This window comes from Bemisia tabaci, chromosome 4 (assembly GCF_918797505.1).
Source record: "Bemisia tabaci chromosome 4, PGI_BMITA_v3".
Lineage (NCBI taxonomy): Eukaryota > Metazoa > Arthropoda > Insecta > Hemiptera > Aleyrodidae > Bemisia > Bemisia tabaci.
Genome location: NC_092796.1, coordinates 36,582,153 through 36,608,164, shown reverse-complemented (window position 1 = coordinate 36,608,164; position 26,012 = coordinate 36,582,153). Strand labels below are relative to the sequence as shown.

General features: G+C 39.6%; 1 protein-coding gene across 4 annotated transcripts in view; it reads right to left on the bottom strand.

The window, feature by feature from the left end:
* The window catches only part of LOC109031527 (ATP-binding cassette subfamily G member 4), a 71,925-nt gene that overhangs the window by 21,903 nt on the left and 24,010 nt on the right, over window positions 1-26,012 (bottom strand). For 2 of the 4 annotated variants that reach the window (XM_072299776.1, XM_072299775.1), the window contains exon 2: window positions 10,515-10,753. In XM_072299776.1, coding sequence (XP_072155877.1) covers window positions 10,515-10,746 — 232 coding nt within the window. In that variant the 5' untranslated portion in view covers window positions 10,747-10,753. Of the gene's footprint in view, window positions 1-10,514; window positions 10,754-13,243; window positions 13,466-13,510; window positions 13,645-26,012 lie in introns of those variants that run through there. The other 2 variants (XM_072299774.1, XM_072299777.1) reach the window with 2 other exon arrangements.

The window sequence follows — 26,012 nt, the reverse complement described above, 5'->3', positions numbered from 1 at the left end:
TTGGAAAAAGCTTTTATTTGGAACTTAGAGTTCTTCTCCATTTCTCGCCTTGAAACTCAATCGTTTCATCAAAGTTGTGAATCAATAGAACGTGTTCAAGCAGAAAGGAGAAGTGGAGTTTAAGAAACAACGTGCAATCCACCATACGTGTATTTTAGGATGGAAAATTTTTAGCCTTTCCTCTGAACATACGAACTAATTTATTCTTTTAAAAGAAAGATCATATCAATAATATAAATATTTCACAAAATCTCAAACGAAAAAAAAAAAAAAAATAACATAAAAGCTCAAACTCACATAAAATTCCCAAAATATAGTTTGTGTGCGTTGTCTGATTAAGTTCTATGATTGTTTAAGAGCAATCTTACCTTTCAAAAATTTTGAAAAAAAACTCCCTAGAATTGACTACCAAAGTTGAATTGACGTATTTTCAGCCGTTGTGAATCCGTGGTTTTGCTGGATACGCAAACCTAACATTTTGAAACATTTTTTTCGCGTTTGGATATAAGTCGTCTATGTACATATGGATCGTATTTGATACAAACAGGTGAGATTGTTACGATATCGATTGGTTCAACATGTAAACGTCATGTCAAACATGTTCAATCTGAGGTAACGGGTTTTTTGTGATAGATTATTAATTCTTATAAGTACAATGTGGCATTGAAAAGTGGTATTGTCAGGAATTTTCTCACTTTCAGCTTTTTCAACTTAAGTCCTAAAATGTTTTTTGAGGTGATTTCCTACAATGTTTTGAGCAAAACGGTACATTAAACTACTAGCGAATACGTTCTATTGATTTCAAGTTAAGCTATCCCTATTGCACCGCTATGAGAAAATGTTCACCGTTCGACGTCTAAATTCGACAACAGGGTGAAAAATTTTGCCGGAGATGTCTTATCGATGTTTTATTTGACCTTGAATACACTGACACTGCCCAGACTGCTGGACTGGCCGTCGGCAACATTGAAAAATAAAAGTTGCTCTTCGTTTTCCGAAAATTACCGCACCGTGGTTGAATTGTTTTTAGACCCACATAATGAAATGCACTGAAGAATGAATTAACACAAATTATGCGAAAATTGATGTTTATTTCATCGAGAATTCAAAAAACGAAGGCCCTCCAAAATGCAGCGTATATTTGAGTGAAACTAAAACTTAAAACTACAGGAGATTATCGAGAGATCAATCATATTAAAGTCAGAGAGAATTATTGAATATAATGAGGTATGAGCATGCAGCCGAGATAATGAGTCATTTCTGTGCAACACCATGTGAACCTCTCCGTTTTGTTTTATTTGTTTTAATTCATTTTGCATTGCGTTGAAACTATACATGCCCAAAACTGGGCTTTTAATTAAAAATTAAAATAAAATTGGGATCGAAGTTTAAAATGTCTAGTCCGTCTCTCATTATAAAAGATCATAGAACGCATATTGACTCTAGATTTCTTGGATTTTCAGTTAACCTGCTCAGAGTCGTGAATATCCTTCCAATAATTTTTATCTCTGCATAACTTAAACCGTATTCCTAGTGAATCTTTGGAATATAATTAGAATCACGGAGAATTTCAGCATTTAGACAAAAATGTTACTTCTGCGAATTTTGGTTTTGAAAAATATACACAATTTTTTACTCAGCACTACGCATAACATTTTCATCGTCGAATTTACCGAAGTCGTGTTAAAATCTGGATACTTCTTCTTTCTGATCAGTGAATAATCAAAAAATAGCTTTAAAACTAATTGTCAAAGAAATGAAATGGGCGAAAAAGGTATTTTAATCGATACTTCGTTAATTGAAAAATTTGGACAATAAAACAGGAGGGAAACAGTGAAAACTAATGTGATTTGATGATAAGCATTTGCTTTTCCCCCTTTAAGATCATTAGCATGCCTGAGGCATGGGTGTATAATTTTTATTCTTCTTACTCGTATTCGTGAATGAGCCGTTTCATCCGTTTTAATTAATTCAACGTCAAGGAACAGGAGATATTTTTTTCATTTTTTTTTTCTTAGTAAAGGTGCAGACAAAAAATAGTCTAATCCGCGCAGGCACTAACATCCGTTATGATGAGCAAAATGTCCGGAGGGGTTTTTGAGGTTTTTTTTGTCTTAGACGGAAGGAGAGCATTTGGATTTTAACTCAGCTTTTTTTTTTTTAGGAACGAACGTTAGAGAAATGTGCTTAATGGACATTGGACATCCACGATACAGTTGCGAGGCGTGAATGATCACAATATGAAATGCGACTTTTATTACTTCGCTCAGCGGGAGCGAAGACATTAATACTGAAGAGATCTATCGAAAGGACACAAAAATTCTAAAATTGAGACGGCTTGGAAAAATTGATATGGTCTGCTTATACGCTTAATAGCTTTTCTTCAATTGCAAATTCTAATGATTTAAATTGCCGGTCTTGTGCTATTGTGTTATCACAGATAAGGGCCAATGGGTTTTGATTTGTTCTTTTTATATTTTGTATTTTTGTTCCCTGGTTGACAAAAGGGTTGAGGCCATCCTGAAGCATCCCAGGCATTTTGTATGTATTTTACAGCGTTTGCTTTTCCTAATGATTTCTTTATGAAACCCCTCTTTTGGCTGTATCTTCGTTGTCGCAAATAGATATGATACAATCTCAAACAAAAAAGTCGGATTTGACTGTTATTAAATCAGATTTAATGTTCAAACTGAGCAAAATGCATTATTAGGGACTCTTGAGGGTCGCTGAGTCCAGAAATTACAGATACTTCCAAAAAATTCACGTTTTTAAAATTACAGCTCCGTACAGGACCACTGAGCGGCCGGTCGGCGCTCAGTGGGCCTCTAAAATAGCGCTACGGAGCTGTAATTTTAAAAACGTGAATTTTTTGGAAGTATCTGTAATTTCTGGACTCAGCGACCCTCAAGAGTCCCTAATAATGCATTTTGCTCAGTTTGAACATTAAATCTGATTTAATAACAGTCAAATCCGACTTTTTTGCGCGCGAAAATCGGTCGGCGCGCGTTGAGCGGAAACTTCAATCGATCATAACTCCGGAACCGTTCGGTTCCCCAGCTTATACGACCACTCGTTGGATGCGGAAAAAGACGAACAATTTAAAAAACTGGTTTTAGTTCAAATCAAAAAATGTAAAATTTCAGTCTAATCTGTTTAAAAGAAATTGTTTTTCCTCAAAAACTGAAAAAAAGCACATACGTTAAGTTAAAAATTTAATTTTGGGATTTTGACCTTTAGAATCTTAAAGTATGCAATTTTAGACGATTTTTCGTCCAAACCGGGCCTCAATATCTTGTTTCGTTCGAAAGATATCGAGGGTCACAGGTTTTGACTTCCACCCCCCCTAGCGCCCCCCCAAAATTTTTTGGGGGTCTGAAAATTTGGGGAAAGAAGCGCTCCAGTATTAGTAACTGATAGACGAAGTTTGAATAAGTTTTAGTGGGGGGGGGGGGGCGAAAAAAGTCGTTTTTGCATACGGCTCTTTGTCACCACTGAACTTGAAAGTGCCGAATCTTGATTAAATTAAAATTACCACTCTGTCTTTTATGCCTCGCTGTTAGGCGCTTAGAATATTAATTTCGCTCAACTCACGGTTATAAAATAATTTTGTGAGCCGCTCATTAGTCCATGGTCATCTTGCTTAAAAAAAAAAAAAAAAAAAAAAAGAAAGTGGTTTTGAATAGTAATGAAAATCGAAAACTTATAGGTAAAGAAATTAAGACGGATTCTTTAGGAGAATGCTTCCCGTCAAGAATTCGGAAGCTGTAAGTAAAGTGTGTTGCCCCTCCGTTTCTTGTAAAATTGTCAATAATCACCAAAAAGATTTCGAAAATTGTTTGAATGATTAAGAACCGACGAATTTAAACTTGGACTGAATGAGAAGGGCCTTTTTCATTCAGATAGGCAGGATGTACTAAAAGCTTACATGACGTTTTGGACATGTAACAACAAAGCATAAGGTTATAAATGGACGGAAACATGTACACATCCTTTGCAGAATGATGTCGATTAACCGGTGCTTTACCCGAAATGATGGCATTTTTTACGCATTCACTGCTTTTCTTTCCCATGATTTTTTTTTTTTTTTTTTTTTTTTTTTTTTTTTTTTTTTACAAATAAGACGAATTTCCCTGTTTTACTGAATCAGTTACTTCATTCAAATTTAATTTTTCGAATTCTGAAGGAAAGGTGTTCTCCTCTCTTCGGTAACACGTTAGGGTAGAAAAGCTTCAGCGAGCTTTCATTTTGGAGTTAATTGAAAGGAGCTACTTGGCAACGCATTATTACTGTCGCGAAACAATGTCAAATGTCAACCGAGTGATTAGGCAGTAAGCACAGTTGGTGGTCGAATGACTGGGATGATGGATTAGCCGAGATGTCAACGCGGTGCATTCGAGGTTATGGCCACACATCGCTGACAAATTATTCGGCATTATCAACAGGTGCTCCACCTAAGCACGTGTTTATAGCGACAAATTTAATTGTTTGTACCTCTTTGTCCCCCTCTGTACCTCTCTGTCCCTCTCTGTTCCCTCTGTCCCCCTCTGTGCCCTCCTTCCTTCCTATGCCCACTCTCGGTTGGCGTTGCACGCCCTTACAGCAAGGAGTTGTGCGCCGTCAGAAAATATTTATAAAAATATTAGAGCAGCCTCCTGGCCGCTACGCGACCCACAGTGTCATATCCTGATATGTTTCATGAGGGAGGGGGGGGGGGGTTTCTAAGACCAAAATATTATCATGGGGCAGGGGTACGAGAGTGAAAAATTCTTGAAATTATGAAAAATGACATATCTCATTCCAGAAAATTATGTAAGGCAATTCAGACTCCATGTTTATGTTCTCAGAAACGCTCGATAAAATCGGAATTACCTCCAAAATACTTTTTTTTGTTTTCTTATCATTTTTTTAAAATATCACTAGCCTCCAGTAACGCTCCATTTGGACACAATTTTATCGTTTTTTTTTTAAAAAAAAAAAGTGTGCAGAACATTGTCAAAAAGAATGAAATTGCTGTAGGCTTAGAATATTTTTTGAGATAGCTGTAAAACAAATTCTTAAAATGCAATCCAAAACAACTCGGGCAATTTTTGAAATATTTTTGAAACATTTTAAGACTATTTGAAACTAATTTTAAAATTCATTCGTGTCAATATTTCCATGAAAAAAATCCTGACGAGCTCGCTGTAATTTTAAATATACTGCTGAAATACCATTGGTACAATCGAAAAGGGGATTAGGGGAAGAAGGGTCCAGATCATGGGGGGGGGGGCAAACCCCTCGGATCTTAACACTTTCGATTGCCAGGCCCTCTAAGGTCACTCCCATACTTCTAAAAGATCATCAATAAATTTTCTCAAAGGCGCACAATTTGACACCAGTCTATCAACAGCGTAGAATGAGCGCTGTCACAGGGCGTAATGAATCCTTTTTGCTCATCGGGAATTTTCGATGACTAGCCATTCGCGAACTTGGGAAATGAGCTAATAAGGCTTCAGCTTTGACGTATGATTAGACTTATCCAAATAAAAAGGAACTATCTCCATTCTGACATGGACCCTGTCGTGTACGTGATCTTATGAGGGTCAGGGCTCATGTCACAAGAGAGATAGAGCTTTTTGATTTAAATACGTACGATTATCAATCCGACCATCATTAATTCGTCAGCGATTCAAGGGTCGAGTGACGACTCACCGAACCTGTCTTCGGACATCATTCGTAACCGCTGAAAAAGTTTAAATATCCTCAAGAACAAGAGCCAGCTGTAGAGGTCACATAACGACGCACTCGCACTCCTTGCTCATTCGGTCAGTTCCATTTGCTTTGAGAATTTCGCAGAAAAAAACAAAATTCCTGAAGCTAGTTTTACAGACTCTTATCTTATTCTAGATCGTAAAACCACGAGCGTGACGCATAACGCACCAACGGGCACCGTGTACCATTCTTCCCAATCGTAGCTCTTTTAGAGGATTCTGAAAATTTAATTTATGATTGAGTAGAGCCCTTTTTTTCTTTTTTTTCTTTTAAATAAAATTGCAATGGTAGCGCGATCGCCTAAAATAGGCGTATAGCGATCGAAAATGGGAGATGGGGGCCAAAAAGTAGTCAATTGGCTTACTGCTTCTGAGTATTGTATTTTCTAATACAAAATTGACTGTATTTACCTCTACACGGTAACATGGAATTTTGAAAGTATAATTATTCTTTTTTGTATTTTTTAGATGTTCAGTTTTTAAACTCAGTTGGACCGTCGAACAAATTATCAAGGTGCACTGTTCATAATAGCATCTTGAAAAAAAGAAATAGAAGGAAACAATATTTTTGCCGTAATCCTACCTATGAAACATTTATAACGGGAAATCGGTGCACGGTGAAATTCATACTTATTCTGCATCTAAAATAAGAAAGGTAGAACTTTGCGGAAAAAGTATGCCCTTTAGCCGAACTAGTAATGTTATTTTCACATACAACGGATAATTAATTAATTTTTTTGCATCCATTTATAAAAGCTTTTAATGTTTATTTCATATATTCGTCGTTTTTTTTAGAAAAAAAATGCATCACAAGTATATAACTTCATTTATTATTCCCATTTTATCATCGCTACTTTTCTATTTCAGCGTTTAAATCTCTTAATCAATGCGTGCGATATTCCATTAAAATGTATACTTTTCAGACTACTGAATAGTTTTTCAACAGAAAAACTTACAGTCAGGTTTTATATCCTTAAGTTGTCGTTTATAATGTTATATGAAATCAGATTGGGTGATGAAAAATATGTGATGGGAGGAAGAGTAACTTTAAACACAATTAAAATCACATATGGACGATTGCGATAGGACACCATTGCGTTGCGTGCAAATGCTGTCCTCTCAGATGCACGTAATATTTGCAGTTCAAGCAACTCTCATGGTCATATATTTTTTAACATTCTCATACTGCTTTTTTAAGGAAAAACGCCACATAAAGATTCTAAATGTGCTACCTGTTTTATGATAGTATCCCTATAAAACATTTCCGGGCAATATTTTTTCTTAATTTTTCATTGAATTTTATACTCAATACAATACAGTCCAACGTTGGCTCTCTCAAGGAAAAATAATCATTTATTTTCTCAAGTATAAAGATTTTACCTGGTGCGATGTGGCAATATTCAAACACACATGCGACAATTTTCTTTAGAACGACAGCATGATACGATTATTACAGGGAATCTTTGGACTGGGGGAATTTGGCGCTTACTCTTATGAATTCTCATTAACGTTTGATGCCTGAACTGGAGATGGCGTGCAGCTTTGAAAATCACTTAAAATCATTTCTTAATTTGAAAATTAAACAAAATATGTAATTAAAATAAAATCGCTCCTATTTTTTATTTGTATTTAAAAAAAACTGTTTTAGTAAAATATTCTATTTTACATTCAAATACATTTATTTTTAATCCAAACAAAATGTAATTTGCCTTTTCAGACACATTTATTTTTTTAAATTAAAAATTCTCATTTTAATAGAGGAAAAATCATTTAAAAATTCTCAATATTATTTAAATATTTTATTTCCTTGTTTATGCAAATTGAAGACATACCTTTTTTTCAATTAAAAGGGTGTTTTTAACTATTTTTCCAGCATGAAATGGGAAAAGGTGCATGAGTCACACTCAGTCAACCGTTAGAATTATCTGCGTATCTGCATGCGTAAGTTTTCAGTACTCACAAAACTCGAATACGATGTCCGTTCATATCCTAGAAGAATGTGAGCAACTCTTAATAACGGAGATATATCCGTGAGAGCCCCTCATTCATATTACATTGTACCGATTATCGCATAATGTAGACTTACTTTTATCACATTAATACTGACAGATCGTAACCGCTCATTAAACTCTTCTATTAAAAATGAATTACAGCCCTGGGAATGTAATTTCCGTATTTTGCCTTTACCTCGTTTGTTTAGCGAAACTATGTGCAACCAGAGTGTCCTTGAACCCTGCACGTGTTCAGGGTATCCGCTCTTTGGCTTGATTTTGTACCTTCCTCTTAAATGGTTTTTTCGTCGAGAAAATCTTAGTTCCGTTTTGTCTCTGCAATTTTTAATTAAACGAGACACCGCATTTCCCTTCCCATGGCGGCCGTTCTATCATAGTTAATTACAGGGTGTCTCAGAGCTAGACGTTCCGACTGACGGTGCGTTTTCTGAGGACCACAAGTGGAATTTTTTTCCTCTATTAAGTTTTTCCCCAAAAATGACCCCCTCTCCAAAGTCGGAGATACGGCCCTCTAAGTTTTTGGAAGAATGATCGATGTTACTGAATTTTTTCAACAGTGATAGACCAAGAGACTCAAATAATGGCTATCTCTCCTGGTTTTGTTGCGCTGAATTCAAATTTATCCAAATATAAAGTTCAAAGGTTATTTAAGCGGTTCAAGGGGAGCATAGTTTTCTACCCTGAAAATCTAAGATCCCCCATCCGAAATTTCTCTTTAACATCAGATTTCGATAATATTAAGGCCATCGATTATTTGAACGCTAAATAGTAGGGAATGGATCCGCTTGTCATTAATCTCAATTCGTAAGCATCGACAAAATCCAGGAAAAACGACGATTTCCCAAAAAATTGAAGGGTCGTAGCTTCCTCTACGAACACTTTCGGAGACATCATTATAGAGGAAAAAAATAATTTATTGGCCCGTAAAATACGCTCCAGCAGTCGAATCCTCCATAAATTTTCTGAAGCAGTGGCGATTCTTGAAATTTGGCAATACTGCTTTCCTCCATTTATATGCATGTAAAACAATCGATTCTTGGTGATAGGCAGCTTATCTCACCCAGAGTCGATATTTTTAATGGATTTGAATGGAAGAAAAACAGTATTGCCAACTTGCAACATCGCCACAGTCCTGGACCTTGCACATTATGTCATTTTTGTGATTTCACTGGAAAAAAACACATTGGATCTAGAGTCCAGACTCTTAAAAACATCGACAAGAAAAAATACTCTTGATTCAATCATATTTTAGCTTAAATCAAGAACCCAGCCTCTTAATTTGAGCGGATTTCCCTTTTATTTAAGCTTGAATCTGATTGAATCAAGAGTCCCTTTTCTTGTCAATGTTCACAAGAGTCTGGACTCTAGATCCAATTTGTTTTTTTTTTTCCAGTGTAGTTTTGAAATTATTAGTAGGACGTTATCAAACACTCGCAATTTCCGTCGAAAAAAGTTTTTGGAATACCTCATTCCTCTGTGTATGTTATTTGATTGCGGTTGAGTCAGTAATCTTAAAGCACAAAAAGGGAGGGAGGGGATTGCATGATCGTCGAGGCGGCGCGGCGGCGCTGGACCTTGTCGCGTCGGGTCTGGGCGCCGCGACGCTGTGATAGTTGTTGCCGGCGCCGCATGAAGCTCGCCGCACTGGGTCACTCGCTCGAACTGGAATCCTCGCCGGAGGCGCCGATTTTTGACGCATCGACGCCCAGCAACGCCCCGCTGATCTAAAAGCGCGTAACTGCCACGAAAATCCCCCGTCCATATGCGGTTTTTGCACGGCAAAACGAGAACTCATAATCAAGTTTCATGTATGAAACCCGCCCCTCTCCTTGCACGGATGACCATGCAAGTGCTTTTGTAGAGTTTCATGTCCGTACCTGGAATCAGTTAATAAACTGTGCGAGCGATTGATTTAGAAAAATGGATCCTTTTTTTTTGGGGGGGGGGGGGGGGGGACAGACTTGAAAAGAAAAGGACGCTCTCTTGAAAGACCACCGGTTAGAGTTGACAGAATTCTGCATTTTATGTAGGTAAAGAAAAGAACAACTCAACGAATCGGTATTTTTGCATAGAATCCATATTTCAGAAAATTTGAGAGTTACCGTTCCCTTCCGTAACACAGCAGTGAAAATATACGACTGCTTTGCTTTGCGTCATTCAAATGATTCAAAAATTGAGCATTTAATCCGGTTACTATCCTACGGAAAGTCTGAATTAAATATCCGTTTGCAGTGCATTTTCTTTTAAGTCAGACAGAACCTTGTAAGCATAGATAACGATGTCCAGAGTTCGAAATCGCGTACCTCCTTTTACGATGTCGCGGACTTTTTGCTGTTTCTTTGGAAAACTATTCAACATCATTTATTAAAACTTTCCCTGAGTTTTCCTCTCTGTTAGGAAAATATTTTGTTAAAAGTTTCAAGCTATCACGTGACCTTGTTTCTCTTCAAATAAATAAATATGAGCGGAAATTTGAAAACACCGTAATTCTTTCTTTTTTTCACTTCGAATATCCTCAAAGGCACAATCTCACTCTTGCAGTCCCTAAAGTTTCATACCCTTCAGTCCCTAAGCCAGCCCCAGGTATAACCGTTGTTTGAGACAGTCATACTCGGGTCACCTGGCCGGGAATCGAACCGAGGACCTCCCAATCATAGAGCAAGCGCTGGATCCACTACACCGCAGGAGACCGTAATGTAGATACGTGGTTTTGCACTTTGGCCATAGATAAGCTTTTGCTGTTGGGACATACCTTTGCGGAAGCCTGCTGAGACTGTGTAAGTGAGACTGTCGAATCGAAGCTCGACCGAGCTGGCGATTGGGGCGCTTTTGACGAAGGATTCCTGGTGCTGGGTCACTATGCCCCCGCCCCCATCCCCGGGCACCCCTGGGGTTTTGTCCCCCGTCTCACGGAGCTCCACCTCGTCGCACCGGCCGTTCAGTTGCGTCCGGCAGTCCTCCACCGCTGCCCCCGCCAACGACATCTTGTGCCTGCAACAAAATAAGTATTCAGTGTAATCAATCTGCGTGAGGTCTGCGAAAAAATGTCAAATTTTCATTAGAATCAGTTTCAAAAGGGAACAAGTCCATTTTTGAATGAGCCTTGCGTTGCATAAAAGGACTTGCGAGCTAAGACTCATCAAAAATTGGACTTCTTCCCTTTTGAAAACAACTGATTCATTTTTGGTGTAATACAAGCGTTTTGAGTTCTGAATAAAGTAAACAATTTGATAGAAGGACTTTTTTTTTTACGATTCAACATCAGTGATTTTGATTGGCGGGAAAATTGCTTTATGAGACGTTAGAGAGAGTTTGCGTATTTTATACGACTCAGCCACCACTCGAAACACACTCAGCCTCCTCTGGCGAAGAAAAAGTTTACATTCTATTTTTGAAAATTATATTAAGTAAAAGGGGCGTAGAGGACCCACGCACCTCTGTTCGCCTGAAAAAAGAAGGAAGACAAAAGGGGGAAAAGAGAGAAGGAAGGAACGGATGAGAGAAGTAGGAAAGATGCTTGTATTTGGTAATTTTTTAGGACAAAATTAGACTCAATTACATTTTAGATGTTTTAAAAGTTCGACATAACGCAGGGGATCTGTCTGTGGATCTGGGGCTTGACGTTCCCCCGTACCCGAGTTAGCCGGCAAATTGCTAGTGATAGTCGGCTACCCTTCGACCCCGTAGATTGCCACCTCGGTGACTTTCTCGGGCTCTCCCGACGCAGGGATCCTCCCTTGGATTCGGGTTTGACGCACCCGCGTACCCGAGTTAGCCGGGGGTAGTTCGCTAGTGAACCCCGGTTCCCTTCCGCTGTAAGAATGTTCTCTCTGTTTTTTGAACCTGTCGATGGTGGGCGGATCCCCTGTCCCTCGGGACTTGAGATTTTGGAGGTTCCCGTCCGGAAGACCCCAGGTTGCCTGTATCCAGGGTCGTCTCCTGGAGAGGGTGATCTGGGCCCCGGCAGTGTCCCTCTTTTTGACCTTGTCCCATCGGGGTTGATCGAGTCGCGGCAGACTCCACTGGCAGGGAATGGGTTGCATCTGGTTGCGGCTAGGAGTTTTGGCAAACTCTTGTAATCTCGCTACTGGGAGGCCAGGAGTATAATCGGGTGTGACTTATCCTTAGGGGTAAAAACAGTTTCTGATGGTTGCGGCGACCTGAAGGGGAACCTCTGCTTGCAGTTTCTTCTTACCCTCTCCCCCGCTGGCTGCAAGGGGGTGAGGGCGCCGATATTATAAGCTTTCTAGTTTCGAGCTCTTTGCTCCGAAATTCTTAGCTCATAACCACGGCATTATGCTTATCCCGAGGGAGGTATTTTGTCGGCAGATTGCTCCCCGGGTAGCGCCGGGGGACTTTCTTCGGGTTCAGGCGGGATAAGGGGACCTCTCCGGAGGGTGAGTCTCGCTGTTCATGAGGGTGTTCAGTCTAGAAAGTGAAGTTTCGGTCTAGCGCAGGGAAGTTCGGATTGCATTGACCCTGCTTTTCGGCTTTTGGGTATGACGAACCCACGCTTACTGAGTCTGCTACCGACACCTTTGCCTCGTGACGGTTTACCTGTCATTACTGGCAGTTAGCCCAAGCCTCTTTTGGCGTTTCAGTGGAGTAATCCTGCGGGTCTGTTCAATGTCCCGAAATGACTAAGCGGTGCTGGTCTTGACGCTGGACTAGATCCAGCTTGACTTGGCAGGGATTTCGGGGGAAAATCCTGAGGTAGCCGGTAGTAAGTGTGTTCTTTTGGTACGGAGTTGTTCACCGTAGGTCCCAGGCATAGGTCGGCATACGAGAGGGCATACCCCTCGGGCATGCTTAGTCGTGTCCGAACCCTCTCCAGCCCCGTGCCGTACGGGATCCGGAAGTAATGGCGGCAGCCGGTTCCCGCAAGAGAACTTGGAAAATACCAGCTTTTCCCACTAGAGGGTGTTTTTAGTGACGTCGGGGTTCGGGATTGGTCTCCCCAGACTTGTCTGGCCTTTATGGCGTTCCCCCTCCACAGTACTCTAATCCTGGGGAGAGTCATACTCAGCGGATCCATGGGTGGACAAGGGCTAGTTGTTGATCGGCTTGTCCGGATATCCGATTGCTGGTCTTCACACGCCCCCCACCCCCGTCTGAGTCAATCACTCAATCCGGATAGAGTCTCGGATGGTCCCTTAGGGACATATTTAGCCGATTTTCATCCTCTATCCCACGAACGGATAAAAAAAAAAAAAAAAAAAAAAAAAAAAAAAAAAAAAAAAGTTCGACAATTTCCCGGGGTGGCCCCCGCGGACCACCCCCCCCCCGCTCCCCGCTCTAGGTGTCTAAATCCGCCTATGAACCCTGCTAGGACATTTTGGCATCAAAACTCTTCAGCGATGGTTTAACCTAACAGGTTTCTAATTTACTTATCAAGTTTTAACCACGGGTTTAATCTTCACAACAGATTTTGGAACTGGGATCAGAGAAAACATGGGTTGGTATCAAAGCTGGCTTACTTACAATTTTGAAATTTTACTCTTTCAAATAGTCATACAAGTAACCGAAAACGTCACGGTAAAATCACTGAAAACGTTAATCCTTTACGAGAGTTCAAAATCTCACGAGCTTATATAGGCACATCAACACACTATTTTTATCAATACGTACTCCGATGAACACACTTCATGAGAATAAATAATACAAATATGAGTTTGAAGGAAAAAAAAGACGAGGCTAAAGCTCTCTGTAAGGAAATGAAAATCCAACAAAACTAAGAAAAAGTCAAACACTATCTGCACAGTCCGTTGGTCAACAAGGAAACGAAGTGCCACAAAATGAGACCACAAAATCAACAAAAAGTCACATGTTGATACGACGCGTTGATCGTCTACTTTGCAAGCAATCATTCATCATACTAATCATGAGATGGGGGCTCCTGGTTGATTATTTTTTCATTTTATTTATTTCTTTTTTTATTACCAATAAAACAAATCGGGTGGGGACAACAATATGACGCACGGGTGCAGCGATTGCGATCTTGAATGAAAGTTCACAATAAGTTTCTAATCATTATTTGCGTCCGCCTGATAATTGCCAGCATGACGTCAGCATGTTTCTATTTTTTACGAGCGTGTCCCTGTCACACAAGCCACAAAGGCTCGGTCCGGGTCATAGGTGAGTAGGTCGGGCCCTCTCTCACACATTGCCAGGGTGATTTTTAATCGAATTGGCAATAGATTGATGGAGGAAATAGAGGAGGGTGACAAAAGGGGCCCCTTTTTCCAGAATGGGCCGTAAAAGTCGCCAGGCACCCTCTCTACCATCGAAACCTGAGATCAAAGTTTCCCGGGAATGTTAACTAAAGTGGGGGAACCTGCTGAGAAAGGGAAACCCTGGAAACGTTCCCACTGCCTCGTCCTAGTGTGAGTGATTAACTTGTTTCTGTGCGTGTGATTTTTATGAGAATTTTCCTTGAAAATAAATTTTACTCGAAAGTTTCCAAAAAATGTGGCATAATTTTATCTCCAGTGTGAGTCCCCATGACTTGACATGAGCACCCCCTTTTTTAAAGAAAAGGTTGACTGTTGGCCCATAGATAATATATTTTTGGGACCCCGCAGAAGAAAGCTTAATCAGTGTAATCAAGTGATCGGAAATAAAGTTCGAAGGTCAACGCTACTTTTTGCGAAACTTTGATGAGCGACTTATTGAACATAAATTCGCGAAATGATGACTGATGAACGATGCGGATAAAGCACTCTGCTAGACGCAATTTTGCAAATTTTCTAGCAGTTTAATGCTCAATTCTTTTGTCGCCTGCCATTATAGAGTGAATCTGGGCCTTAACTGCCAAAGGCAACTTTTACACAATGGAAAAAATAGCAGTGCGAGGTCTTCAAAATATATTTTTTCTGATCAGCCCATATTCTCCCATCTTAAAAATTGACAAGCTTCGTCACTGATTCCACTACCGCGTCAACTTGTCCGCATTTATTACGTTAAAAAAGAGAATAAGGGACTGTGTATAGGAGGATAGAAAAGAAGTCGCATTTTTACTTAGACAATAGCTTTGAGTAATTAGCTTACTTTATAAGAGCGACGACTCCGGTTTTCCCGTGAACGTGGTCATTATCTACTTAAACTGGTCATTTTGCGGATCTTTCAGATTGTATCACTGTCTTTAAAAGTAAACAGTAAAGCAGTGATCATTATAAGTACTGTGAGCAAAGAGGAATACACCCGTGTTGAAGCAAGTGCATCCCGTTACGATGGTCATTCAAGGCTTTGCTGATCACGAATTCATTTGTTGAAGATATCCTCAAATGGATAGCCGCCAAAGCAAGCTGTGTGTCCCTTCACAGTAACAAATCTGAATGACACGTGAGATAGAAAACAATAATGTCAAGCTCTTCTCCTTCGGAGACTTCCCGATCCCAGGTAACTAAAGGTAAGCTCGAAATACATTGTATGCTTCACTATTTTTGGAGTTTTAAGTGCATATATATGTCTAAAATTATGATATTTTATAAATCAAAATGATTCAGGATGAAAAATTACATTGCACCTTATCTCCTCTATCACGAGGGACGTTAAAATGGACGCATTGAAATCAAAAGGAACTATATCCATTGTGACATGAGCCCTTTCATGCATGTATTATTATGGATCCCAGGACTCATGTTATCAGAGTGGATATAGGTCATTTTGATTTCAATATACGTCTACATATCATTCTTGCTTACGAGTGCAGCATTTTTCAGGAAGCGTTGCAAGGAAACTTTAATGGCGCGGTGCAAATGCTAAAAGAATAATAATTTATCGCTAATTACAGGAAAATGACCCCAATCCTTAAAACTCAATAAAGCACTTCACCGCGGTGAAGAGTTTTCTACGAACATTTTGAAACAAAAAACCCTTGCATATCAATCAAATAGGAGCTCGCGCTGCTACCGGCTTCTTGCTACGCGGGCCAGAGGAATCAAAACGCCTTCAATTTTGAATGTATGCAACTTGGACGACTACCGAGCACGAATAGTTGTATTCGGGGTCTTTTATAGCGCCATTGCGTTTTGTCGCTCTGCTGAAATTGCTCACGTTTGTACGTAAACATTCTATTGCCGCTTGTCTCTTTTTTATTTATTCATGTGTTGAGTAAGAGGTGTGGGAAATTTTAGCGGTCAGGTGTAAGTATTATTAAGGTTATTGAGAAGAAAAATTATAGAAATTCATGGGCGAAAACGCAACGATCTTCATGCACGGAAATATTCAAAATAAGTGAAATTTTAGAACGTCCCGTCACTTTCATTGTTATTCGTTCGGTTCAGAAAAAAGGGGCTCATGAAATTTCATGATGCTGTACTTATCTCGTCACATGTATGATGCATTCTCAGACGATTTGCCCAATTCAATGCCTAGAGGTCGCGTTAAAAGTAGACAGTTTTGTACCCTGTACATGGGAAATTTGGATTTTGAACGGCTTTTTCTCAAAAATATTTCCTCTTTCATAGCATACCTCAAGCTGCCATATCTTTAGTTTGGGCTGATATTTTCTTAGCGATTTTTGACCCAAAAATCTCCACGAAACGATGCTCTGTACCCTGGCACAAATCTTGACCATATAAGTTTTCACGGTTTATAAAATCCATTTCTGCGTTCACGGTCAGACTTATGGACGGCCTTTTAACATCTCTTTCGCACTGTTAAAAGTTTCACGTGGAGTGAAATTTGGTGTCGGAGTCCATGCAACGCTCAAAAGCCCCGAGTGATATGACTACGAAGTAAAATTAGCACCATAAAATTATATACCAAAACGGAAAAAGAGAAGATTCCGATCCGTATTATTGTGAGTCATTCCGTAAAGAAAGTAGATTTCACTCGGTATTCATAGAGAGTTTTGAGTGCTGCATAGACTCCGGCAAGGAATTTCACCCCGAAATTCCTAACAGTGCAGCACAAATGCATGCGCCTGTATCCGCTTTCCGATACGGAACGTGATTCACCGTTGCATCACAAAAGAATTAAAAGGCAGTTAGTGATAAGCGGGCATCGCGTGGCTGCATTGACACGTCTTTCGGGCCGCTGACAAATGACACGGGAAAACAACCGCTATCATCGTCGCGGTGCCCCGTTCGACACCAACGCCCCCCCCCCCCCCCCCCGGAGGGGGCGATCGTCAATCTGAGGTGCACGCGCTGATAAAAACTCATAAATATTATCAACGTCAGAAATTCCTCGTCTCGCTAAGCAAAAAACCGCGGAGCTGCGTTAGTTTCCAATAGTAGTTGTTGGGTTTTTGCTATGCGCGGCAGTTCTACTATCTGTTTTTTATTGGTCAAGCTTTGACCCTCGGGTTGTCCACGCGCGCCCTGCCTCCCGCGGCCACGCTCCGTGAACGTGGCGCCGCGTCAACAGGGGTTCGATAGTTCTCCATGGGATCTTACGGACGAATCGAAGTTCGATACTCGTGGTCGTGATCGATTCATTCTGATGACTCTAACGGTTCAAATCGATTTTTTCATGAACGTGGCGCCGCGTCAGCAGGGGTTCGATAGTTCTCCATGGGATCTTACGGACGAATCGAAGTTCGATACTCGTGGTCGTGATCGATTCATTCTGAGGACTCTCGCGGTCCAAATCGCTCTTTCGTGGTGAGTCAACTTTCCTGCGGATGCACGGTGAGTATGGCACCGCGTAAGCAGAGGTTCGATAGTTCTCGATGATATCAAAGGCGTGGCGTGAATTGCGATACATCGATTGTTATGCCATTTAAACCTATGAAAAAAGATCGATTATCAGGGTGTTCGCAGCGAACACCTTAGTATTCGGTTTTTTACCATGGCTTCAAATGGCGAAATATCGATAATCGATTATTCACGCCACGCCACTGGATGATATGTCTTATGGACGAATCGAAGTTCGATACCAGCACTGTGATCGATACATTTTGTTGACTTAAACACCTCGGATCGTCCTCTTGCAAAATTAGTCAATGCTTTATGATATCTTAAGGGAAAATCGATATTTATACCGTAGCAACGAAAGTTCGTGCTTCTTGATGAATTTTCCGACTCCATTTGATTCGTCACTTTGTGTTTAACATTGCAACGTAAATTTCGACAAAAACTGATCAAGAGGCCTCGTATTTGGGTAATCGGGGGAGGCAAAAAGCAGATTTTCAACATGGTGTTTTTTATTCTTTTTCCGACGAACATTTTCCCTACTTATGCAGCAAACAGGGGCGATTTGGATTATTGTCATACACACAATTTCACTGATACAATGGTGAAGATCGGATTCTAACCCTGACGGAAATTTTCATGCGTTTTCCACCCTTTTACAAACGTCACTAATTTTTGGAAAAGCAAGATAGCACAAGCCCATTCAACCCCATGTAAATTATTCGATTTTTTTTTTTTTTTTTTTTTTTTTTTTTTTCACGCGAGACCTTCTCTCGCATTCCTTCGATCTATGAATGAATTTTATTGGCGTATAGACATTGCAATTGTGAAAACCGAATTTCAAAATCGGCAGCAATTTTCAACGACTCTCCTTAAAATGGTTCCCTGTGTTATTAGAATCTAACCTATTTAAACACTTTTTTACTTCAAAATGTTAAACATTTTACGCAGAGATTTGACAGAATTTACCAGTTCGATTGGAATTCAAAGTAACACTTTGAAATCAAGCGTGCGCGAGTAGAGGAAATTAGCATGACCGTATACTTAAAGAAATTAGGAAGACAGGAAAAACGAGAACATTTTCGAGGAGTAATTGAAGTCGGTTTCCCTGCTTAAGAATGTAACGAGATACACCAGCGGCAAAGCACGATCTTCCTGCATACTGAGGGAAATTGCTAATGATGTCTCGATGAAATTGTATTTTCATTTGACCAAACCGTGTAGCGGAAAATGTTAGGTATTAAAAACTTACTCTTCTTCGGCCAAAAAACGGCAACCTGTCCCGTAAAAAATAATAGATTAATATTTAATTGATGAATAATGCACGAAAACTTGTTAAGACTTTTAAAAGAGCGAAACACCCGATACAAAGTGATGTTCACTTCACTCTAGATAGGACGCTTGTGCATGTGCTCTCATGTTGCTAAATGGACGATGTAAAAATACGGCCATTATTGCAATTGTCAAACTTATTATAGGCCACGTGCGTGCATTAGTAAAGGCGAAGGGAATAAGATATACGGATCCATAGAGAAAAGGGGCCCACCATTAAGGTTGACTGCTATGAAACAACAACTCTCGTAATTACGGAACAAACATACAGAGGAGTTCAAAGTCTGAGGATTATTGTCAACAAAATAACGTGACAAAAAAACACAATCAAATTGAGTAATTCTCTGCAAAATGGCAATTGAAATCAGATGTGCTCAGACCAGAGGTCAATGTTTCATTGTATACGCACCCTGATGCATATTAAGTGTTGACCTGATGCGCCCATCACGTGACGACGTATTAATCACGGAATGCATGCGGAAATAAATGAAGAAGAGGTGAAGAAGGGAGGAGAAATGAGACATAAAGAGGTACAGGAAGAAGAAAAAGGAGGAGAAGAATTTTTACTACAACACCCCCTCTTGATTAGATTTCCAAAATAAAATTCATTCGTAAGCTAACAGGCCAAATGACAGGCAAGTCTTGTCCTTCAGACAGGAACTGAATTTTTCTTGTCATTTCGATAATTCCTTGACGAAGGAACGTAACGCAATTCCAAGGTTGCAAAATTGACTCAAACAATTCAATTTTCTACAAAAATTGACCCGTGCAGTTTTGTTCCAACATTTTCCGGTTTTTTTTTGCATAAGTTCAAAGGAAAAATCTGTGACATTTTCAGTTAGGAACGTCCAACATTCTGCTCGTAATTATCAAATTTTCGAGAAAAAATTCGTGGCGATTGAAATGAAGAGACGAACTCTCGTGAGGGGAACGACAAATTTTAGAAGTTTTCTGAAGAGGAGGATAGGGATAGAATTTTTGATTGTTTGCTAAACGCATTGATTCGTTTCCAATAACCAATTCGACTTAAGTTAATTTTTGGTTTTTTTTCCTGGCGGAAGGTTCCAATTTATTGATTTTAGTGTAAACTGTTAACACTAGCTCCTTACTCGCGAGTTAATTTTATACTTCAAAAGCATGTTAAAAGCCTCCTTCGTGACATTTTGATGAGGAAACATTCCTTATGGTGAAATACTTTGCATTCTGTTTATTGGTCCAGTTTTTTGGTCCATAATATTCCGACACGTGCCTCATATATCTTCAGTTTTGACTGGCAGAGGCAGAGGCAGAGGTCTTGCATTTGGCGCAATTTTATTTTACTCTGAAAGCACACAATAAAGTATGTGGTGAAAAAATTGGATGTAGGTGCCTATCAATGATTGATTAAAACTTAATCATTAAACTTCAGTTGCGATTTGCGGAGAACGGAGTTCTTATCTGCAGCCATTGCCTTCAGCATTACGAGAGGAGCGGATGTAGAGATGATAGGTATTTGATGATTGGCGAGTCTTTCTACTCTCCTCAAGGTCACTCCATTTGAAGGTTCAGTCGCCTGCGTGAACTTAATTAATAAACGTGGGCAAAAAATTCGAAAGCTAGTAGTAAGGGTCGTACTTACAATAGTTTCGTGGACAGCTATTTTCCCTATTGTCGTCCGGTGTAGTCCAGATTGTGATTAAGGGAGGCTCATAGTGATTAACTATCCACATAAAATGTCGAATTCAACGAATTTTAAGTAAATTTAACAGCATAATTTTGCTAATAGATCCTTACACGGGATTACAATGATTTGCTTCCAAAGAAATCAAAAAATTAAAGAGGAAATTTTTCGCAGATTTTGAATATTTCAAGGTGCCTCGGTAAAAATTGGCAGTAGAGTCTGTGTTCCAAAATACCATAGAACTACAGCCGGCTGTAAGATTTCTAATAGCTTCTATAGCCGGCAAAACAATCTCTTATAGCCTTTCATAGCCGATGGCGACTAAGCAACAGCCTGGCGATAAAATGCTAAACGTTACTAATTACGGATGCTAGGACTTAGTTAGTTTTTGGACTACCGCTCTCTTTTTGTGCCCTAGTATCTTGATTTATTTTGCGAGGAAAGCTCCGTACTTTTGAAAGATGCCTGCCATTCCTAATATGCTCCAACATATTCAATTTTGTATGATACTGTGCAATACCTCTGGTGTGAAATAGTTGCTTCAAGCGCCGTGGTACGCTGCGGCGCGGCGCGGCGGGCGGGCAGCCAGCGCGCAACGCGCATTGGCGCCTACAAACCTAACGGGGATACTTCACGCATTGCGCAATGCGTGAAGTATCCCTGTTAGGTTTGTAGGCGCCAGTGCGCTGCCGCTCCGCTTTGTGTTAGGCTCTAAAATTTAATCTCGTGGAGTCAGCGTTATTCAACTCATGATTTTGAAATGTTTGCACACTCTGTATGGATTATTCTCATTTTAATTGATGAATAAAAATATGTATCAAAGGAAAATATAACGTGTGTTTTGTAAATATTAAGGTAGTTCCGTATCAAACTTAATGATTTCCAAAACACACGAATTTCTACACAATTTCTTGTAGCCTTTTATAGCCGATGGCGAAAAAGCAACAGCCAGGCGATAAAGTGTAAAGCCCGGCTATAAGAACTATAGCCCAGCTGTATAATTTTTTATCGCTTCGTGTAGCCTAGCCGTATGATTTTTTCCACTTTCTACAGCCAGCTATATGATTTTCTATCGCTTTATTCAGTCGGCTTAAGAACTCCTATGGTATTTTGAAACGCAGCTGCTATCGCCAATTTTTACCAGGGTGGGTCTGTACCCTCAAAATTCGTCAAAATCATGGGCCTTTTCCTTTTGTATTTTCTATTCTTTGGAGTGGCAAATGCTTGCCATTCCCTGAATGATCTATTTCCAAAGTTATTCTGTTGGAGTTCACTCAAGATTCTATAAGGAAATGAGCAGTTTTAGGAACGATCATAAGTACGAAGTGCGGCCCAGCAAGATCCAGTAACTCCAGAAAGCTCCCAACTTAATCTAAAGGAAAGAGGTGCAAGGTTTCAGAAGAAGATGCTCACTTAAACAGAGCTTTATTGTCACTCGCCGAGTAATGTTTTATAAAGAATCTTTCAGTATCACTCTCCAACAGAATAGCTTTAATCTATTCTTGCTCATATGAGACAATCCTAATTACTCGATCATTTGCCCAGTGATTATCTCATCTATGTTGGCAGATTTAACATAAAACTACGCATGACATCCATATGCTAGATTTTTTACGCAATATTATGCCGCGACAGTAAACATGGCGTACCGAAAAACTGTATACAACTATTTTCATTTTTGAGCTCGCCCACTCGGGAGAGCTCTTTGCGATCGATTTCTTTTAGCATTGGTAGTGTCCGTGGCGACAAATGGATGGTTCTCGTTGCCGTCGGAGGAACGGCCAAAATCCCATTGAAGTCAAGGTCTAAAAGTTGAATTTTCGCGGGTTACAGTTTTCCTCCGTCGAACATTTCCGTTCCCTCATTCAACTGAGGATTAATTGTTCCTCGTTTGCTACACTAGAGAGCAGCACTTTCCAGTGGCCGAGTATATCATAGCATGTTGCTATGGTTTTATAGCAAATTACCTAATTGTATGTTATCATCCTCTTATCTTTTCAATGCAGTTTTTGTGTGCAGTTGTACTTGCAATTGTTATTATTTCTTAAAATAAAAAACATAGTGACCTCGACGTGATTTAATAATTTGTTCGATTAATTTTAAGTTACTAAGACTAAGATTGAGATTTGCGCATAATTAATGGATAATCCTTAAGATTGCCGTTATTGGTACCATAGAAGGTTAATTAACCTCAAAATAATTGCATGCTTGAGAGCTCGGTTGAGACTCGCATTGGGATCCTTTCAGAGTTTGTTTAAACCTCATATTAAGAATGCTTTAGGATTCGTTTGAGCCCCTCGCATTAAGAATGCTTGGGAGTTCGTTTGAGCCTCGCATTAAGAATGCTTGAGAGTTCGTTTGAGCCTCGCATTGAGTTTCTTTAGAGTTCGTTTTAACCTTAAAATACAGATGCATGAAGTGCTCTTTCGAGCTCCGTGCTATTTATAGTGCGCGAGGTGCTCCATTGAGCCACCGCATACATACAAAGGCGTGATGTGCTCCATTGAGCCACTCGCATACAAAGACTTGAAGTGGTCTTTCGAGCTCCACGCTAAAATTCAAGTGAGTTCCTTTTCCGCTCTTAGTGTATACCATAAGTATTGTGTAAGAATTATGGCAGAAACGTTCCTCCGAACCGTGCTCAATTATAGTTTCTTTGAACTCTGTGCCGATAAAAATTCAGAATTTCAGACTGCCAGCTTAACAAAGTATAACCTTAATTCAAGTTGGCGACTTGATTTAAAAAAAAAAAAAATTAAAATTAAATCATATGGTTTCATTACATCGTTGACAAGTTAAGAAAAAGCTTATCAACGATGAAAGCCAGAAACAAAAATGCGATGGCAAAAATAGCCATTGCAACATTTGCCGCAAAATCACATTCATAAAAGATAATGGGCCTGTTGCATGCAAGAGATACAGCCGCGCGAATAGATTTTTCAGAGGTTAAATGACACGAAAATTACGATGGTCACATTAAAAAAGTCTGAAATACACTCCTTACTGCGCAATTTGCGTTAATAGGAACGCGCTTTTTCAAAATTCCCGCGTCTGGGGGCAGTTTTCTAATCACCGAAAACGAGCAAACGGCGAGCTCGGTGATTTCCGGAAGATGCCGAGTCGTTGTTGTTGTTGTTGTTGTTGTTACTTTTTCCTTCAGTTTGTTAACAAACCCAACGTGATCTCTTATAGCGGTCCATATACGCTTTATGCGGTAACCAAATCGATCAACTTTTAAATATCCAACGCAATTCTTCTACAATTCATTACAGTATATCACGAGCTCCGATTTTTAGGTTATGTTGTCAGTTTTAGTTGACCGGAAATAGCCGCGAGTTGCCGTTAATTGTCTCCGTTAGAAAACTGCCCCCAGACGCGGGAAATTTGAAAAAGCGCGTTCCTAACAACGCAAATTGCGCAGTAAGGAGTGTATTTCAGACTTTTTTAATGTGGCCATCGTAATTTTCGTGTCATTCAACCTCTAAAAAGTCTATTCGCACGGCTGTATCTCTTGCATGCAACAGGCCCATTCCATTTCTCTCTCTTTATTTCTCTTTATTTATTGAAATGTGAAAAATTTGACTTATGAAATTACGTCATAACATTTTGCATCGGCATGTAACCTCTGATAATTGGGTAAAGATTCATTTAATACGTATACAATTTTAGAAAAAAGCATTAATAGTTGTTAATAGTTTCCCAAAGGCGAGCTCTCCAACACAGTAGTGTTGGAACCAGCAGCTTGTTCATATTGGGACAGACCGTATTCTATAATTTATTTCAACCGATTTTATTAGAGTACCTGTAATAAAATCGGTTGAAATAAAGTATAGAATACGGTCAACACATTTTCTGGAAATAAACCCTATGATGCACTGGAGAATGATTATGGCGTCGTATATTTTGTAAAGATTCTTATACAAATAATTAAATGCACGGAGGCGTGCTTTTAATCAACTTGAACAAATTTCCAAGAATATTTTTTCACGATGAGTATGAGGGAGCGACAACATTTTGATCGGCAGGTCGGGGCAGCAAAAAGTCCAGTTCGGCCGTGATAAGTACTGAAATTCCAATGACGTAGCACAGACAAAGGTATGTCAAGACACTTTACTTAGATGTAGCAAAAGATAAGTGGCTAAATATTTGAGGTTATTGAGTTATCAATGTAAGTGGCGAAGAATGAACGGCTCGTCTTAATTGAAAATAACCGCAAAGGCGAGGGTTTTGTTACACTCGTTATACATTGACAATTAATGGCTTTTTAACTCATCATCTCAGAAATCTTGTCGTCTCGTGAGATGTTACACCTCGATCATGAAGGTTGTTACATCAAAACCCCAGGCGTGTCGTGCTTTGCGATATATCGATTGATCTGCCATTTAAACCGATGCAAAAGGATCGATAAACAGGGTGTTTGCAACGAACAATTAAAGTAATATCGCATCTTCACCGAAGCTTCAAATGGGACAGTATCGATAACAGATCATTCACGCCTCGCCACTGATCAAAACGTCTGAGAGAACTTCAAATTGATTTTGCTCTTTGGGCGAAACTGCCTCTTATCAGCGTCAGAAAACGAAAGTTCAGGGGTTTTAGGATCTCCTACAGCCAGGTTATACTTGATTGCAAACTTTATGAGCCCCGTAGACAACCTGCTTATATCTCGAAAAAATAGCTCTCGCGAGGTAAATTTGCCTCCGTACGTAGGGATCTATGTGGGAAACTTTCCTGAGAATATCTGCCTGAAATATTTCCCGGGAAGTTTGATATAATTAAGAAACACAAATGTGTGATCAGAGGCGGATCCAGCCATTTGGCAACACCGGATTTCCTCCATTTAAACCTATGCAAAATAATCGATTCTTGTCGGAGCACCTGACCCTCCCAAGAATCGATACATTTCCATAGGTTTAAATGGAGAAAATACAATGTTGCCAATTTGCTGTGTCCGTCAATGAATGTTTGACGGATCAGTGAAAAGTGACCTTATTATCCGGGAAAAACTCCCCTTAACTTTAATCAAAAACTTAATATTCCAAATTTTTCCACAACCTAAAAATGTATGTTTTGAAACTTGAGAACTCATATATGTATATCTCCTTCATTTTTTTAGCTAACAGGGTCAACAATTCCAGACTTTCATTCCTTTATGAATATGGTCAACGTTCGGGAATTTTTTTTTTTTTTCGAAAAGGACATAGTCCTTTTTCACAGCTCCGGCCACATGGACATGGTGCTCTCTCACTCTTTAAAGAGCAATTAGGAATTTTCGTGAGATTTCCCGTTCCCAGTCCGTAGCTGTAGATTTCCGGGGAAACTTTATAACTGTATAAAACAACAACAACATAAGGGTCTTAGACTCTTGAATCAGTCACCGGAACTACCGGGAGTGTTTCAGGGATTTCCCGCTCTAAATTGGAAGTGAGTTTCCCGACAACTTTATTTATTTATTTATTTATTTATTTTTTTTTTTGGCTTCTATTCCTGTTTATTCAGTAACTTAGGAACCTACAGCCATCTTTAGGCATGCGAGTTTTTAACGTAGAGGTTATTTTACTGTCAATAGACATCAAGGAGATTTTGGCACATCCATGCTCCGGCTTTCAAATTTTCAGGG